Genomic DNA, 18,638 nt, shown 5'->3' with positions numbered 1-18,638 from the left:
ATAATAATAATATCATCACGTTAATTTTTTATTTTTATAACTAAAAAAACATTTAATTATTTTGTGCAAAAAATATATCATTATTTATAAGAATTAAAAATAAATATATTTTAATTTATTAAAACTACGATCAAATTGAAAGAATATATAAATAATATAAACTATTTGTGTAATTATACCATCCAGGTAAGCATGTTAACTTCTGTTCACAGGCCACGTGTGTTTTCCGTCACGCCTGTTAACGGCGAGTGACCAATTTGTAACAAACGATAACGGTAGTGACCGATTTATAACTTTCAAAACATAAGTGATGAAAAAGAAAACTTACTAAAAAATTAGTGACCACCGGAGTAGTTTACGCAATATTTAATGAGAGTTTTTAATATAATATTATTGGCAAAACTCTTACCATCACGCGAAAAGTAATTTTAAACAAAAAAAATGTCACTCTCCTTGCAATCTCCGCCATCACCATTTCTCTCTTCTTCTTCTTCTACTTTGCAAAAATCAAGACTGAGATTTGCAAATGGGTGTTGTTCTTCGAATCTACTCTTCAGATTCAACTCATCTTTCCCAGCTACCCGAGCTTCCTCCTCGGGCTTCTCTCCTCTCGACACTGGTTATCTTCCTCCCTTTCATATTTTTTTATTGAATCTGTAACCATTTTAGTTATTTCTTTGGATTTTAATTCATGGGTTTTTTTTAAAATTTGTTTTTTTCTGCTTTGGGAAAATCCAGGGTTGTCTACTGAATTGGATGCTGTGTCTACTTTCAGTGAGATTGTTCCAGACACTGTCATCTTTGATGATTTTGAGAAGTAAAGATTGTTTTATTTTGGACTTTTGCGTTCTTTTAATGAAAAATTTAGTCTAAAAGGACTTTTATTTATACTAATCAATTGAAATTTATAGGTTTCCACCTACTGCTGCAACTGTTAGCTCTTCACTGCTGTTGGGTATATTGGGCCTTCCGGATACCATTTTTAGAGTAAGCATTGTCATATGAAATTGATATATACAAAGTAGGGGTGCTAACTGAGTTGAGCATTTCGCGAGCGGCTCAAGTTCGACTTGAGTTGATTTGACTCTATATCTTAATAAGTCGATTTCGAAAGAATGATTGTAATATGTTAGTTTAGTGTGTGGATTGTTACTTTGAAGTCTAGACTTTGGAATTGCTTTTTGCACTATTTTGATAATTTTTTTGTTAAATTTATTAATTTATATTAATCTCTATATAGTATTACTAGATTTTTCATATATTTCGAAGAAAAAAAACAAGGCAAAAATTATGACTAGCTTAACGAGCAAGGAGTCGAGTCGAGTCTAACAAGTCATGAGTCGAGCAAAATTTTCTCGAACTTATCGACTATCAAGTAGAGTCAAGCACTGCTCAACGCATGATCGATACGCTCGATAAGCACCCCTAACACAAAGTATATATATATATATATATTAACTAGTTAATTTTCGTTATTGTTTTTGTTTAGAATGCTGTGGATATGGCCTTGGCGGATTCAACATGTTCCAGACTTGACAATCCTGAACTGAGGTTGTCTTGTTTCTTTAATAAGGTTTGTATCTTATGTTCTGTTAAGTAATAATGCATGAATTTGTGGTGTTATGCAATCTAATGTTCATTTTCATTGACAAATAAGGGAAGAAAAACTAGAATTGGATTGTTAATATGCTCGAGTTTTGGTTGTTCAATAAGTGTAGGCTTTAGTAAATGTTGGTGGCGACTTGGCAAAGCTAGTTCCCGGTCGAGTTTCGACTGAAGTGGATGCTCGTCTGGCTTATGACACACATGGTATTATTAGGAGGGTACTGACTTTTCTTATGTCTCCATTATATTGCTCGCAATTTTTCTTTTGAGTTTGTTGTATGATTGCTGTTCGCTATCCAATTTTATTGTTGAAAATCGTTTCGGATATGCTGCCGGATGTTAAAAGCTTATTGGGGGATCTGCAGGTTTATGACTTACTGAAGTTGTATAATGAGATTGATGTTCCTCCTGAGCGTTTATTGTTTAAAATTCCTTCAACTTGGCAAGTGAGTAATCTCAATTAGCTGTGTAAATACTCGCTTGTGAAGGCAGTAAGTCTTGACAGTCGTCGGACATAAAGACTTAAAGGGTTCTTACTATTGCTTGATGGTTATACAGGGAATCGAGGCCTCAAGACTGCTTGAATATGAGGGTATACAAACACATTTGACTTTTGTTTATAGGTACACGATTAAGTTGACAATCGATATTGCCCGTCTTACTTCAGATTTTACCTGATTTTACTTTTCTTTTTTCTTATCGTTGCTTGTTTTGCCTCAGCTTTGCTCAAGCTGCAGCTGCAACCCAAGCTGGTGCTTCTGTTATCCAGATTTTCGTTGGCCGTGTTAGGGTAATCCCCCCCTCTCTGCGCGCGGGCACAAACCTTTGGTGACTTTCGTCTGCAAACCTTGATCATTTATTATCCGTGAAACACATTGTTTTTCTTTCTTCAGGATTGGGCACGCAATCATTCCGGCGACCCTGAGATTGAAGCTGCCATTCAAAGAGGAGAGGATCCTGGGTTGGCTCTGGTTAGTTAAACAACCTTTGATTTTACAGTGTAGCCTTAACTTGTTTTAGTTTATAGGTTTTTGGTCGAGTAATTCGATCTGGACAACTGTTTCTATGAGCAGTCGCATTACGTATTTGTGATTTCTGAAGTGCATTGAAGTCTATCTGTAGTTTTGAAGTTGATTTACTTTTGTTCGTCGTTGCAGGTGACAAAAGCTTATAACTACATTCACAAATACGGACATAAATCAAAGCTGATGGCTGCTGCAGTTCGAAACAAGCAGGATTTATTCAGTCTGCTGGGGTATCATATGACCCGAACAATCAATCGTTATCTGTTTAATCAGAAACCATTACAAATCAAGAATCGAATATTTATCTTCTCTTGTTCTTAAACATCTTTTATGATTTATTTCATTCAGGGTTGACTATATCATAGCACCCTTGAAGATATTGCAGTCACTGAAAGAATCAATTACCTCACCCGATGAGAAGTATACTTATGTGAGGAGGCTTTCGCCACAGTCTGCTGCCAACTATGATTTCACTGCTGAAGAGGTACGCTCTTTTCCCGTATTGTCAATTGCCGGAACTTAAAAGAAAACGGGGAAAAGGAAAGCGAAACTCACTGCTCTTTATAATGAAATAATTGATGTCGATATAGTGATTTCACCGAGAAAGTAAAGGAGTCAAGCCTGAATATTCTGTTCCATGTACTGGTTTGGTTTACTTATAATTCCTTGTTGGAAAATAGAAAACTGAAACAGCTTTTATACGTCCCTTTTACCATTCATCGGTCCATGGTTGCTGCTTGACCAGCTGTTTGCTGCAATTTTTGTTATAATTAGGCCATGTACCTCTGTATTGAACTCATCACCACTTAGTATCGAGTTAAGTTCCCGATCGGGTCCCAAACAGGGAGAAAGCTCTCTGAACGCTTATCTTTTCCGTTCATAAGATTTGAACCCGAGACCATACTTAAAACAACACTTGACTCCTTACTTCTAGGGTGAAGAGGCATTGGTTAAGGTCTTTGAAACTGTGTTGATTGATATTCGTCTCTATGTTCAGCTCACAAAGTGGGGCCAATTAAGCCTTGGAGAAGCTATGGGACCTGCATCTGTGGAGCTTCTGGCTGCCGGACTGGACGGATACGTTAAGCAAACGAAGCGAGTCGAGGAATTACTCAACAAGATTTGGCCACCTCCGAATGTCTAAAATGGCTTCTCCGGTTTGTTCCACATCTCATAGGGCATAATATAAGGTGATTTTTCTTTTCCCTGCAGAGCAGCATAGCTGATCTTATCCTCTATGTTTTCATGTTATCAATGAACGTAATGCTGATTTATGACTGTTACATTCAAGCACATGGCATGATAATGTTAATGGCACAATTGAAAAATAAGTAAATGTTGGGAGTTTTCTTTTATTATTTTGTATTTTTTTACCCTTCATTTTATAATTTTATTTTAAATATGCGAGATCATTTTATTGCATCATTTGTTTATAAGGTAAAGGACACATATGGTTTCTCGAATATAGGGTGATGTTTTGTTAAATTTTCAGCTATTAGAATTTACAAAATGGTCCCTTGACTATAGGATGGTGCTTTGTTGAGTCCATCGAGTATTAAAGTTAACCTGACTATTTGTATGTTTCAAACTCATTCTTGTTTTGTTAAAAATTTGACGATCGTTTAAGTCGGACGTTAATATGTTCATTGAGATATGATAGATTTTTTGAGATACTGATATCATATCTTATTCAACGTGTAACATTCAACTTAGGATGTAGTCAATTTTGTAATGGAAAATGACTAGTTTGGAATAAATGAATAGTCAAATGACTATTTTGTTACTTTTAATGGTCATAGGATTCAACAAAACAATATCATATAGTCAAAGATGTTTTATAACTTTTAATAGTCGCAATACTCAATAAAATATCGCTCTATAATCAGAGGATTATTTGTGTACCTTACCCTCGTTTATATTAAGCAATATTATTTGAATGGTTATAAAATATGAAAAATATAAATTAAAATGAATGAAGTACGAGATTATAAGCAAATATATATATAATTTATAAGTGATTAGCGTACCACATTTTACAGAATTTTAAAATTAAATGTGAGTGAAAAAATATTGTATATAAAATTATATGGGTAAATTATTAATATGCTACTCAACATTGCTATTTTTTCTTATTTTATTTATTATACTTTCAATTTTTTTAATTTACTCACTTAACTTTAACATTGTTCGTTCCTATTTTGGTCACTTCACTGTTAAATAATTAACGGCGTTATGATATGATATACGACCTACAAATAAAGTCAAAATAAAAGTGACCAATATATAGCCAAAAGAATATTAATACCAATAAAAAATTTAGGCAAAAACACATCAATCTCATATCATAAATAAAAAATAATATACTATTTAATATTTAAACTTGACATCAATGTTCAAATTGCGGGAAAGTCTAAAAAAAACCAACTTAATTTAAGATTAAAAAACGACGAAAATGAGCTCGACAAAAAATATGATAAAATAATAAATTTTAGATTGAACGTAACTTAAAATGTGACATTCTTCACAACATTTTCGATTGTAACCTAAAATGTTACGAAAAATGTTATGAAAATATCACATTTTAGATTACAAAAAAAAAATATTATAAAGAATGTCACATTTTAAATTGCCTTCAACCTAAAATTTACTATTTTTATTATATTGTCGAGCATATTTTCATCGTTTTTTAATCTTAAATCAGTAGGTTGTACCGCATAACTACCCTCAATTTAGTAATTAACAATAACCATTGTAATGAGAGCATCATTAGAATGAATTCGATATGTGTGGACAATAAACAAGAAGAATCACTATAACGAGAGGCGATCGAATGAAATGAATATCAATGTCATGTTGTATGATTGAATGAAAAGCACAAATCAATTTACTTCAGTTGTTAAAAGAATCGTTGTTGTTCTCAGAGGTTACGATTCGAGCATCAACGGCTGCAGAAGGGTGACTGAGTGTTCATTGTTAAATGATTAAAATTATTTAGAATATATATTACTTTATAATCACCACAGTGTCTTCCTCGTCACCAACTATTTTTTTTTCTTTGTTTCATATTTTTATGGATGTTTGGAAAAAACTGAAGACACATGGTAATCAATACGTCTTTCATCGAAAAACTGAAGTCGCATGGTGTATGTATTATTAGGGTAAACTACATGTTTAATACCTAAAACATCGCTTTTGTTCTATTTTAGTACCTAAATTTTTAATTTTTTCAAAATCATATCTAACATTTACTTTTTGTTTCATTTTAGTATCCGGCGTTTACTTTTTGTTCATTTTAGTACCTAAATTTTTAACGATAGTACTAAAATGAAACAAAAAGTAAACTTTAAGTATGATTTTAAAAATAAAAATAAAAATTTAGGTACTAAAGTAAAACAAAAGTGATAATTTAGGTACTAAACATGTAGTTTACCCTAATTGTACTAAAAATTAGAGGGTTCAAGCTAGTGGAGGCTTTTAAGTGGATAATCCGACCCGGAAGTAGAAATTCCGATGATGGGTCACTGGGAAAGCAGACGACGACGAGAAGCCATGACCCGTTTTCCAAGATCCACTCTTTCGCCCGGTTTCTTCGACGTTGTCTTTGTGATTCGGATTTGGGTCCCGGCCATATCCGATTGGGTGAGGAGGGGACTCAGAGAGTCGGGGTACCAAAGGGGCATCTTGCCGGGTACCTGGGCGGCGAATCAGAAAGCGACACAAGGAGGGTGGTAGTGCCTGTGATATACTTGAATCAGAGCTGTTGAATGATTCGAAGCGGGCGTATGAGATCGGTCAATCGGCCGGGATCATGTTGCCTTGTGGGATTTCGGAGTTCGAGAGGGTTGAGAATCGCGGATTGCCGACGGCAAACACACCGTCGCTGTTAAATGATCTCTTCCACTGGTGTACCAAATTGGATAAATTTCCTGTGAATATAAATGTGATAGGTGCTTGGCATAATTTTTGTTACAATAAATCGACCCATTTCTTAGTAGAACCAAATTGATATAATAAGAGATGAAACTCCTCGATTGTTTCATAGTTTTAATTGCTCAAAGAAAGTTGCAAGCTTTGACTTGATTGGAAAATTTAACACGACAAAAGTACAGATTTACTGAAATGGGACAAAAGAGTATTGGGTCACATTTATCTCATCTGGACAATACCGGCAGAGATGAGCTTTTGAATCTTGCTCATCACCATAGTGTTCTTCGTGTGCTCCTGTGCTGCCTTTGGGTTCTCCTGGAAATCAACCAGCACCTGCCCACACCCCAAATATTTCTCAAACACAAATAATTACATATATCCAATTGTTTTTGTTTTTCAATTGTAGCCAAAATCAAGGTTTTTATTTGTATTATTGTACATAATCAAAGTTCATGTTTAGTTTTCGTATTTATCGCTAAACAAAAAAGAACCCGAATACAATAAACTTACAGGCCATGCGCTGCAAAACCAACGAATTTTCAGTCCTTACCTGTCTCATGACTGGATCCGAGAGAATGTTTTGAATTTCTGGATCTTACATTGCCTTGGCCTGCAACATTGCACCGATTTAACATCATTGTGGTCTCCTAAACAGCTTTTAATGCGTCAGCGTAAACAACATAAAAGAAGATTGAAATACTTACCTGTCTTTCCTTCAACTCTTCAGGGCTCAAATCACCTCGAGTAGCTTTGTTAATCTGTTCTACACATCTGCAAAATGATTGGGAGAAGCACAGTTATATATGACACTGCTGAAAATACAAACATGGGACCAAACACCTGAAGCGGAAAGTCGCACACCTTCTAACACCATCAAGCAATTCCTGGTTATTTGGGTCGTGTTTCAGACCTTCCTGGTATGTTTCTAAAGCTCTGTCATACTCCTTCATGAAGAACTGAACAGCTCCCTTTCTTGTGTAACCCTTAGAAAATGTTGGATCAAGCTCGATGCACTTCTCAGCATCTTTCAATCCCTCGGGCAAAGCACCCAACTTCGTGTAGCATGCAGCTCTATTGCTGTATGCCTGAAAGTGCCAAAATGCATTTCAACAGTCCATATGATGCCATCTTGTGTGCATTTGTTACCGAAAAACTCGCAAAAACAGAATTAAGAGTTCTTACCTTGGGATCTTTGGGGTTTCTTCTCAAAGACTCTGTATAATGCTTTACAGCCTCTGGATACTTCTGCTGCTTGAAACATTCATTCCCTGCGTATAAATATATTCAAGAAGTCAGCAAATAAACATGTTAGGGGGACTACTATTTTTGCCCACTCCGGCATGAATATTACACATTGATTTGGACCAAACTTAAATGAGTATGACAGTAAGATGCTGCATAACCTAGGAAATATCGGTAACAAGACACACAAAGCAGAGAAAATAATAAACAACAACAAAGATACCATCGAATGCAACACAAACTGATAATGAATACCTTTCTCACGCTCCTCGTCTGCTATCTTTGGATCAAAATATTCTTGCTGCTCTAGTTCTTTCTTGGCCTTTTCAGCATCATTTAGCTTCTTCAATGTGTCTGGATTGCGATGCTCTGTAAGAGCTTTCTGGAAAGTCTCAATAGCTGCTTCATAATCTTTTGAGCATTTAGCCATCTTCACCAAAGCAGTTCCCTTCCTTGTCAAAGCTTTCGCAATCATTTTGTAATCTGCTCTAAGATCTCTACCTCTTTCAACAGCCTTGTCACAATCCTTAATGCAATTCTCATACTGCATTCTACAAGGACAGAAAACAAGAAGAGGGATTGAAGTTAGATATACATATAACCTATAGTGAACAAATGGGAGTATTATCTTATTAGGTGCAGTAGAAATAATGGGAGCCAAAAAATAATAAATTAAAAATGATAACACTCGACATCTTTCCAGACAAAAAAAATTCAAACATCTTGTGGCCAGAAAGAAGAAAATGAAGGAAAATCCTTATTCAGGAAGAGGAGCTAGGCATTTCCTTACCCATCCGTGCCCACCTCATGTGTCTTTTGAAGAACAAAAAATTTGTTTGTGCATGTATAAAACTCATGCTCAATACCAACATAATTAAGCAGATTTATACATTCCGTGCACTACACATGACAGACAGAACATAATAAAACCATCATAAATTGACAGTTTAAAATCATGCTAAAATACCATTCGAGATATGATTTTATAAGTTCAACCACTATTAAAGTGCTTGTAAAAACAGGGAATCATCTTCTAGAGTTGAAGAAGCCCAAAAGTGAAAATAATCTGTTAAAAGTAAATATGTAGTCATTAATTATTTTGTACTCTGAAGTCTGAAATGATATTAGCATGAATGTTAATCAACCAACAAAATCCACATTTATACAAAGCAATAATTACAATTAAAGAAGTATTATTTTAGTTTTTAAAAGCATATATTATACATTCCGAACACTCATAAATGAATGGCAACATACACAATCATGCCTTAGTAAATCAATACTCGATAATAATGCAAAGCAACCATTCAAGATGTAATTTTATAACCACTATTACAGTGCTTGTAGAAACAGGGAATCATCTTAAAGCAGAAGGGTTGTAAACGAGTCGAGCTTGAGTATTGCTAAGCTTGACTCTAGTCGAAAAGTTCATAGCAATAAGTAAATTTTATGGTAGTAAATAATCATACCTTACCCATTTCCAAATAAACAGCAGCTCGATTGGTGATATATGAAATATCTTCATCATCAATCTCCACTGCTTTTGTGTAATGTTGAATAGCCGTTTCAAAGTCTTTCTTTTTGTATGCAGCATTTCCAGTCTCCTTTTCCTTCAAAGCTTTCTCCTTCTTCTCCTTCCTCTCCTTATCTTCTTCCGTGATTTCCATCGGTTCCGGTTCAGGTACAGGCTCCGGCTTCTTCGCCTCATCCTTAGAAGGCTGTGGAGGCTTCGGAGGTGAAGGTGTCTCCGCCTCTGGAACCTCCATGTCATCCCCACCACCATGTGCAAACTTAACATTCAACAAAACACCCAAAGCTTGCATAACTCTCTGATCTTTCAAATGCTCATTCAATTTGCTAGGATTCCTCTGAATCCCCTGCATCGCTTTAACAAAATCCGGCTGCTGTAAAATGCCCTAGTAGTCGGATCCGCCGTCAATTTAGCCCACATCTCCGGCCCCTGAAAAGCGTCATCGAATGGGTTCGGCGGCTGCGCTGACCTAGCTCGAGAAGCCGAAGCCGTGGCCACCGATTGAGCATCAGCCAAGCCGGATTTCAATGCTTCATTACTAGGATCGATCTCGAGGCCCTTTTTGTATGCCGAAACAGCTTCTTGGTATTGGTGCAAACCAATGTGAGCCGCGCCGAGCCTGCTGTAACCTTTGGACCAGTCCGGTTTAAGATCGACAGTTTTCTTGGCGTCGGATAACGCGACATCGTATTGGTGGAGGGAAGCGTAAGCGGTTGGAGTAAAGGACGTGGCTGGTCGGAGAAAGGTTTATAGCGTCGATGAAGTGTTTGACGGCGGCGTTGAAATCGCCGGAAGAAAAGGCGGCGTTACCTTTCACTTTTGCTTCATCGGCCATTGTAAAACAAACTTAGAAGCTTTGATTTTTGGTTTTGGGGTCTGGGATTGGATTCTAGAGGATACACAAGAGATGACTGTTTTAGTAATGGTTAATTGCTTGATCGGTACTTGTGCTATACCATAAACCTAATAAATTATTACGTAAACTATAGCCTCCTTTTATTTGATCACTATTTTTAATTTTTTTTCAATCAGGTCATCCAATTATATAAATACATTTAATAAAGTCAAATGTAGTTAACATTTAACGGAAGTGTTAGCGTGACAGTTAATAAAATTAGTATAATTACACATTTGATCCTCAATATTTATATATTTTATTAATCTGGTCATAATTTAATTTAATTCTCATCTCCATAGTTTTTTGGATAACCTACACGTTTAGTACCTAAATTGTTATTATTTTTGTGTTTTGGTATTTAAACATTTTTTTTAAAATCATACCTAACGTTTAATTTAAGTTTCATTCTTAGTAGAGGTTAAACACTTAAAGGTGATGTTAACGTATCATCATTGGAAAAAATTTAAAATATAATGTCAACAATTCTATTATTTTTTAATACCAGGATACCAAATTGAAATATAAACTAAATGTTAAGTATAATTTTTTTTAAAAAAATACCAAAACAAAACAAAAGTAATAGCTTAAGAATTAAATGCATAATTTCATCAAAATAAAAATTAAAAATAACATTCATTTAAGATTATTTTTTTAATTAATACTTGTTTTTGTAATGTAAGGTAAATTCACAAATATGCACAACCAATCAATGATGTGTTTATTTAGTCTTATTTTCAATAAAGTAATAAATCTATATTTAAAATATCATATTTAAATACTTAGAAAATTCAATATCTAAATAATGTGAATTTCTTAAATATCGTATAACGGAGATGATTTTTCAAGTGTTTAATATATCCTTTTAAACATACAATTATTGAGTGATTCGAGATAAGACTAAAATATGTGTGTTACTTTCGTTGTTTACTTTATGCTCGTACAAATATTTGTCTTTGACACACATTGCATGTATTTGTTCTTTTTGTACAATTCCACCTTTAAAGCTCGGACCGACTTCTACCACATAAAGGGAAGACGCTTTCTACAATATATATCGTTCTAAAAGTACTTTTCACGTAACATGTCTTTATCTTATATAATAAAAAATGATGTTAACCCATAAAATAATTTGAAACATGTGTTATTTTTAACATTAATTTATTTTTATGATATTTGGGTAAAAACCCTCATAATTTAATCTTGTGTATTTAATTAGAATGGTATCATAGAAAATGTTTTAGGTAAAATGTGTATCTAAACAACTCAAATTAATAAATAAATACAAGTTAGGTTAATAAAATATATACAAAACCTTTAAGTATATGTTTGAATAATTGAATTTCAATTCAGATATAAAATATTATTTATAATCTAACAGGATAAATGGATTTGATTAATGTAATGAGATAAAGATGAACTTTTCATTTATCTTCTAAAATTGAGTAACTAATTCAAAATCCGATAATAGTTTAAGGACATGCAAAGAAATTAACCGAAAAGGTTTTTTTAAAAAATAAAACCGAAGTAATCTAAAAACATGCAAGACGAACGTAAAAAAAAGAAAGGTTTCTTGGAGGACAGTTATCCCGTGTAATTTTTTTGAGTAAATTACTTATTAAGTATATAAACTATCAGATTTATCTGTTTCAGTATCTAAATATTTAATTTTTTTAAAATCATACCTAAAGTTCAGTTTTTGTTTCATTTTAATATACCTTTTAAATTTTGAATTTATTTTTGAAAATTTAGGTACTAAAATATATCAAAATCGATACCTCCATCAAAGGGGTTTCAGAATTATTATTAGTATCCGTTTTAGATATAGAGTCATGATATACATATATAATTTAACAAAATATATAAATTTGATTAGTTATTAATTAATTTTTTCAAACCACGTGAGATTTGTCTATCAGAGATCATGTCAGAGAGTTGTGACTTTTCGATAGTATTCGATGTTTCTTTTTTGATGACAATGAAAAATCGCCTCAAGATGAAATTTCCATTTCTCTTTTTAAAATTCAGTGACTAATTCAAAGTTAGGCAGTAATTAAAGGACATTCGAAGAAATTAACCAAACAATTTTCTTGAAGAAAAAGAAAAATGAGGAAAACGAAGAAGGAATGAGGTTTGATGTCACTTGGCAACCATCCTGGCAATAAAATCATCGTATTTGAGCTTGCCGTCGGCGCCGACGTCAACTCCTTTGATCCAATCGTCGAATTCCGCCGGCTCCAGCTTCTCGCCGATGCTGGTCAATATGTGTTTAAGATCCGACACCAAGACGAAGCCGCTCCCCTCCTTGTCCAGCACCTTGAACGCATCGCGCAGCTGCTGATCGAACGGCTCCGTCTTCAGGTGCTTCTCCATCAGCTCCAGGAACCGTTTGAAATCAAACGGCGACGTTAGCTTCTCTTGAGCCACGATCTCTTTGAGCTGGGCTTGGGTCGGGTTTCCGCCCAGTGATCTCATCAACACCCCCAGCTCCGTCGGAGCTATCTTGCCGTCGCCGTCTGTGTCGAAGAGCGTGAACGCTTCTTTCATCGCGTTTTTCTGGTCCTCGCTTAGGCCCATTTTTGGCGGTGGTCGTGGGTTCGAGACCGCTGTAGCGGTTCTTTTAGAGTTTTTTTATTATAATGATTTTCCATTGATGTTTAGGTGCCTTTTTAACTGGAGAAACGGTAAAACACAAGGGAGATGATGAGGAAGAAGGGAAAAAGTATACGTTTTGACTGTTTCTTTCGCATTTTTCTCATCTGAAAACCCCCCCAACGCCATACATGCTTTTGTGTTTCCCCGACTTGTACTCAAATGGTCAAACTATTAGATTTTTGGGTAAACTCTAAAAATAGTCATCCAACTATTAGAAGTTAAAACATGGTCCCTCAATTATAAGGTATTGATTTTTGTAGTCCTCTAACTATTAAAAATTACAAAATGGTCACTCAACTATCAATTTGTACCAAAATTGTTATTTTTTTATTAAAAAATTGATGATCGTTTGAATTGGATGTTAACCTGTTAACTGAGATATGATAAAATCTGATCTCAGAATCTTAAACGACTATACAATTGAAATGGTTTTGGGATAAGATTTTATCATATCTCAGTCAACGAATTAACGTTCAGCTCAGCGATCGTCAGTTTTTAACAGAAAATGATGAGTTTGAAAAATATATATAGTTGGGTGACCATTTTGTAACTTTTAATAATTGAGATACTCAATACAACAATGCCCTGAGACTATTTGAAATTTTTGATATGGGTAAATTACATGGATCATCACTTGCTTTATTTCCTATTTCACTCATTGTACTTTAAAACTGATTAATTTCATCACTAAACTTTATACATTTAGCATTTTTGGTCATTGAATTTAATAAAAATTAGTTTTTGGGTCACTGAGCTGTTACCACTGTCATTTTCCCCATCATCCCTCCAGTCTCTGAAAACTTACCCACAACGCAAGTAAGACGCATGATGATAGAACGACGAATAAGGGATACTACCACCTGGGTTTCAGTCGGATCTGGACAAAGAACTCATTGGTGAAGGCAATGAGGTGCAACGGCGAAGGAATCAACCGAAAATCGCAAAAATCATCAATGAAATCTTTATGTGTTTTTTATGAAACTTCGATCAGTCCTCGGCGGCGAACCGACACTTCACGGAGGGGGGTCGGTAAGGGTTTTACTGAGCACGAAGACGCTTTCGATGCCATAGGCGATGACACTCACCGACGAGTTTTACCGAACGACGTCATAACGCCGTTTGTGGGGGAAACAACTGAGTGACCAAATTTGTCAATTATATTAAGTTCAGTGATGAAATTGACCAATTTTAAAGCACATTGAGTGAAATTGGAAATAAATCAAAGTATAGTCATGATCCGTGTAATTTACCCTTTTGATAATTAGGGGCTCAACAAAGTAACATCCTATAATTGGGGACCATTTGTATACTTTACCTTAGATTCTTTTAGTCCTCATATTATAGAAATTAACAAAACGATCAATTGAGCTTTGAAAGGTTAAATGGTGATCTTTCCCTCTTAAGAAAATTAGAGGACCGTTAACAAAGTTAGTATAATAATAAATTTAAACCTCCATTTTTCATCTTTAATTTAATTTTAATTTTAAAATTAATTAAATTATAAATTTAGATAACTATTTGAATAAATAAATTTAAATACTAAATTACACCTTAAAGTCAAATTAAGTACCAATATATATATATATATATATATATATATAAAGATTAAAAATTGTTAAAATTATCCAAAGATTAAAAGAATGTTAAAATTGTTTTTATTTTAAGTTATAATAAAAATATAAAATTATTTTTTTGAAAGCATGACTATGATATATTCATTTGTCAAAATCATCAACAATAGCGTCTAGTCAAATACATATTGATCAAATACGTTTATGATAATCATAACTAAAATATAACAATTAAAATATAACAATGATCGACTAATGATAATCTGATAAGTAAATGATTAAGCAATTGAGGCAACGACATACGAAAATGGATCACTTTAATGTCCTCGAGCACCAAATATGAAGGAGAAAAACCAGAAGAATATCCAAAGCGGAGGAATTAAAAATTGATCTCCCCATAAAGGCAATCCCATCCGATACAGATATCCTACAACTAACGGAACGCCATATACAAACGAACGGGGAAACCAGACATCGAAAAAGCAACCAACCAAAAAATTATGTAAAATCACATAGAAAAAGACCAATCCAGATTGTGTAATGTGTGAAAGAAGAGATATTTCTGAAAGTTCTAATCATTGGCTTAATGCAATGAAAACTGAATATATAGACAATACAATGTTTCTTATGAAGAGATTACATATGGTGATTGGCAAGAGGGAAAATCAAAGAAAATATTGAGCTCTCACCAGGCCATTCTTTAAGGAACAATTAATTACCATGAAATCTAATGTAATCACTTCAAAATCACAAGGATACAGATATATATATATGTACATAAGATGAAACCCAGATTTTCCTTGTTTTATGAGTGATTGAAACTTGATAGCTTTGCTCTTGTTCCGTAGTTAGTGCCGCTGGGGCAGCTCCCAGTCGGGCCTCGTTGGATATTCGAAACCTCGAAGGGTCGTCATTCGTTTTAAATCTTCTTCGGAATAGGCCGGGATGAACCAGAACTTCTTCTCTAGTCCAAATACCTGAATTCACAAAAAGAGTTGAATCATTTCGGGTGAAGTTTTCATTTGGAATCTATAATTTTCTCGAGGACATAACTATATATGAACTTATTGCACAAATGTTCATAGTTCATAGTCCATTGCAGCAATGGTGTGATATGCATTTATGCGTCCTGGAAGTGTGTCATTGTCGGACCAATGCTACGAGTGGCGGATTAATGAAGCTAACGAGTAAAGGGAAGTATATATATATCTACATAAGTAAACACGGAATGGTCGAGCAACGTGTACGAGGCCCGAAGATGAAGATTCAACTACATTTCCAATCTTTGATATGTTCAAGTGTCGAGCAGGAGACAGAGCACTTTGAGGAATTTGTCGGAAAGGAAACCTTCAAAATCCGATCTTATAAGTTTGATAGACAAGCACTCGAAAAGAAGCCCAGAGATTGATGCAACACACAAACATCGGATAATTATCGACGCAGAAAGCAAGAAAATTAACCTGTTGAAAATTCTTCTTCCAACCAAGGTCGTAACGCCACTTAGGACTGGTTTTCTTCTCATATGCCTGGAATTAAAACATGAAACAGTGAGACCTTTACTTATTACTCCGGCAACGACGAGAAACATGATCATTTAAGAAATTACCTCAATAGTTGTGGTATTGGCTCCAACCAATGTTATGTGCATAATCAGAAAGCCCAGAATACTCAGTGCAAATGCTAAGTTCAAAACTGAAACGTTCGGGTTACAATTCATTAAAAATATCGACAAACTGATTAGATGGAAGATGCTTAAACCCTCAAGACACTTACCAAAGGTGATGAAAGTAGCTGCAAGTGTTCCTGGTGTTTCATCTATCTCACCATCATTAAAGAACTCCATAAAAACCCGCAGTAACAATAAACAGACGAGTGTTGTCTCAAGAAATGTGTAAAACTGCATCAAATTTAAGAACAAAAAATCAAAATACAGCTCAATTTCCCCTTGGTATATGTCCACAAATCGCGTGTCAAACAATGATGTCTAGTTGGCATAAGAGTCTATTTAATATATAAGTCTCGATATGCCAACTGCCAGCAGAAAGAAGCTTGTAGCAGGATAGCAATGCTGAAAAGTGCAGAAAGTATAAAGCTATAAATGGAGCATATCGATCACTAATTCACTATTATGGCTGATCGGATAAAATTTAGAATACGGTACCCCAACCAGGTGCATGTATTATCAGAAAAAAAAGTATAGAAAGACATGAATTTTAGAATTCTACATGGAAGAAGGCCATCTTTCTCAATAGATTCTTGCATCATAATGGTGTTAAAGTAATTCAAACTACAGAAGACAACTTCATCATACTAAGGTTCATATGTAAATCGATGAACAACAGACAAAGTGCGCATACAACAGTCAGAATGAGCATTCATGTTGGTGCCAGCTTCCCAAACTAATCAAGGTAATATACGATAACGTTTTCCTTGAGAAATAAACTATTAATCTTATGAGCAATAAATCAGGGGATTCTTATGAGGCTTAAAGCTTAAATAGTCTGAAAATATATGGCGGAAAACAACCATACATAGAGCACCCGAAGTTCAGCTGTTCCATCTATTCACTTTTCCACCGGTCTGTATCATGTTTTCAATGTTCATATTGGCGGTCACTGGAAATCCACTATTATGGCCATTGCCCGACTAAGTACCATATCACCAATAGCATGCAGCTACAAGATTAGAAATAGATGCTGAAAGTTAACATACCAAAAACAGAAGGAAATACTTGTAGTTCAATGCCCCAACACAGTTGACAACCCAAACACAGTGATGGTCCATTTTTAGTATACACCTTCTACCTGAAATCAATTAATAAACGAGGGTTTCTTTCACTAAAGTCGGCATAACAAAAAAGCTACAACCGAAGAATTTATCGTAGGTTACTCACAAACAGAGCAGTGGTGGGTGCGAGGAGGTTTAAACTGTTTGCACTTATGACAGAAACGTATGTCTTGGCTCATGTAATCACCGGCCATAACTAACTGCTTTGAGTATAATTCTGCACTTCCGTAACCAGAACCGACCAATGGATCGGCATCACCTTTCTCCTCATCAGTGAGGGGCCTCCAATCTGGCGGGACACCCCCGGGATCCGTTACAACAGCAGAAGAATAACACCATGTAACCATTACAAGCTGAAAAAACCAGGAAAGCTTACTTCAAAATGCAGCTATGCCATCTAAAAAAACCAATCACAACACAAACCAGGAAACAAAACCATAAATATTATGATAATTAATCCCAGATTTCAATCCTTTTCTCCCCTTCAAATTCAGCAAAACCCCATCAATCCAAAACTCCAATAACAACAATTAGCTTCTCATATCATTTACCATAACCAATTAACCTGGCATTTGATCACCTACAAAAACTTGAGCTAAAAATAAATCATCTTCATCATAAAACCACCAAAATTTTATCTTCTAAAATCACTTAAATTCAATCTCCTTCATGATCAAACAACCTATGTTTCATAAAAAATCAAACAAAAGGAACAACTAAAGCTAAGATCTTTGTTCTTCACAGGACCATTACATGTATAAAGCAAATCATGAGAAAAGATGGACTGAGAAAAAAAAGGTTATTACCAGGGAATGAAAGAAGAAGAGAACTACAATGGAAAAAACCGTATCAAAGCCTCCAAGAAAGATACTCGGACCATAATGAGCGATGACTACTGAATAGTAAGTGACACCAATGATCGTAAGAACGAAAACGATCATAATCGAACCCAAAGCACGTAGTGCCGTGCAGAATTTGAACACGTTCCATGCCATAAAATTAAATATTTTTTTTATTTATTTTTGTAAAACAAAGATGAGATTTTGAAAGGGGGATTTGGAACTCCGATGAAGAAAGGAATTCCGATCCCCGGAATTTGGGTCAATCAATGAATTTGATGACGCGGTTAGTACTTCCGTTGCTAAATTTGGATTAGAACTTGAAATTTTCCTTTTATAATAGCATTATATATATATATATATATATAATTTAGGCTTAATACCAAAATAAGTGCGCGAACTATACCTAAATTCTCGACTAGGTGCCTAAACTATTTTTTGACCCATTCTCGAATAAGTTTATGCCATCCTCCGAGTCATACGCGGTCGTAGTTGTCGTCAATTAACCGTCGAGATCGTTTGGGATTGCAATTTTAATCTTAGCGTTCGTAGAGAATAAAT

At 34.7% G+C, this 18,638-nt stretch overlaps 3 protein-coding genes and 2 pseudogenes across 3 annotated transcripts; 2 read left to right on the top strand and 3 right to left on the bottom strand.

The window, feature by feature from the left end:
• Positions 1-417: 417 nt before the first annotated feature.
• On the top strand, positions 418-3,983 carry LOC120206535 (transaldolase-like). Its single transcript, XM_039206163.1, has 12 exons — positions 418-619; positions 739-817; positions 912-987; positions 1,490-1,573; positions 1,719-1,823; positions 1,971-2,051; positions 2,164-2,228; positions 2,326-2,395; positions 2,499-2,576; positions 2,763-2,860; positions 2,979-3,114; positions 3,628-3,983. The coding sequence occupies exons 1-12, from the start codon at positions 442-444 to the stop codon at positions 3,772-3,774; spliced, it is 1,197 nt and encodes a 398-aa protein (XP_039062094.1). The 5' UTR covers positions 418-441; the 3' UTR covers positions 3,775-3,983.
• LOC120206591 lies at positions 3,776-6,517 on the top strand (annotated as a pseudogene).
• Positions 6,518-6,678: 161 nt separating this feature from the next.
• Positions 6,679-10,184, bottom strand: LOC120206715 (annotated as a pseudogene).
• Positions 10,185-12,333: 2,149 nt separating this feature from the next.
• LOC120206714 (probable calcium-binding protein CML13) lies at positions 12,334-12,825 on the bottom strand. The gene has a single exon (XM_039206298.1). It carries the CDS (start codon positions 12,800-12,802, stop codon positions 12,365-12,367), a length of 438 nt encoding a protein of 145 aa, XP_039062229.1. The 5' UTR covers positions 12,803-12,825; the 3' UTR covers positions 12,334-12,364.
• A 2,429-nt stretch (positions 12,826-15,254) lies between these two features.
• On the bottom strand, positions 15,255-18,389 carry LOC120206711 (probable protein S-acyltransferase 14). The gene is made up of 7 exons (XM_039206294.1): positions 18,045-18,389; positions 17,345-17,591; positions 17,164-17,255; positions 16,225-16,348; positions 16,058-16,143; positions 15,912-15,977; positions 15,255-15,428 (listed from the first exon to the last, which is right to left on the bottom strand). Exons 1-7 carry the CDS (start codon positions 18,231-18,233, stop codon positions 15,300-15,302), a joined length of 933 nt encoding a protein of 310 aa, XP_039062225.1. The 5' UTR covers positions 18,234-18,389; the 3' UTR covers positions 15,255-15,299.
• Positions 18,390-18,638: the final 249 nt, after the last annotated feature.

The sequence above is a fragment of the Hibiscus syriacus genome, unplaced genomic scaffold, assembly GCF_006381635.1.
Source record: "Hibiscus syriacus cultivar Baekdansim isolate YM2019G1 unplaced genomic scaffold, ASM638163v2 tig00013960_pilon, whole genome shotgun sequence".
Taxonomy (NCBI): domain Eukaryota; kingdom Viridiplantae; phylum Streptophyta; class Magnoliopsida; order Malvales; family Malvaceae; genus Hibiscus; species Hibiscus syriacus.
Note: the sequence above shows the minus strand (reverse complement) of the source record. Positions and strands in the feature narration are given on the sequence as shown.

Bases quoted from the DNA above. Each gene is read 5' to 3' on its own strand.
- LOC120206535 (XM_039206163.1), top strand. From the start codon at position 442: ATGTCACTCTCCTTGCAATCTCCGCCATCACCATTTCTCTCTTCTTCT. The intron at 620-738 runs GTTATCTTCCTC...GGGAAAATCCAG, and splicing joins CTTCTCTCCTCTCGACACTG to GGTTGTCTACTGAATTGGAT. The intron at 2,577-2,762 runs GTTAGTTAAACA...TCGTCGTTGCAG, and splicing joins AGGATCCTGGGTTGGCTCTG to GTGACAAAAGCTTATAACTA.
- LOC120206714 (XM_039206298.1), bottom strand. From the start codon at position 12,802: ATGGGCCTAAGCGAGGACCAGAAAAACGCGATGAAAGAAGCGTTCACG.
- LOC120206711 (XM_039206294.1), bottom strand. From the start codon at position 18,233: ATGGCATGGAACGTGTTCAAATTCTGCACGGCACTACGTGCTTTGGGT. The intron at 17,592-18,044 runs GTAATAACCTTT...TGGTTTTTTCAG, and splicing joins TCTTCTTCTTTCATTCCCTG to CTTGTAATGGTTACATGGTG. The intron at 15,978-16,057 runs GTAATTTCTTAA...TTTTAATTCCAG, and splicing joins CCAATACCACAACTATTGAG to GCATATGAGAAGAAAACCAG.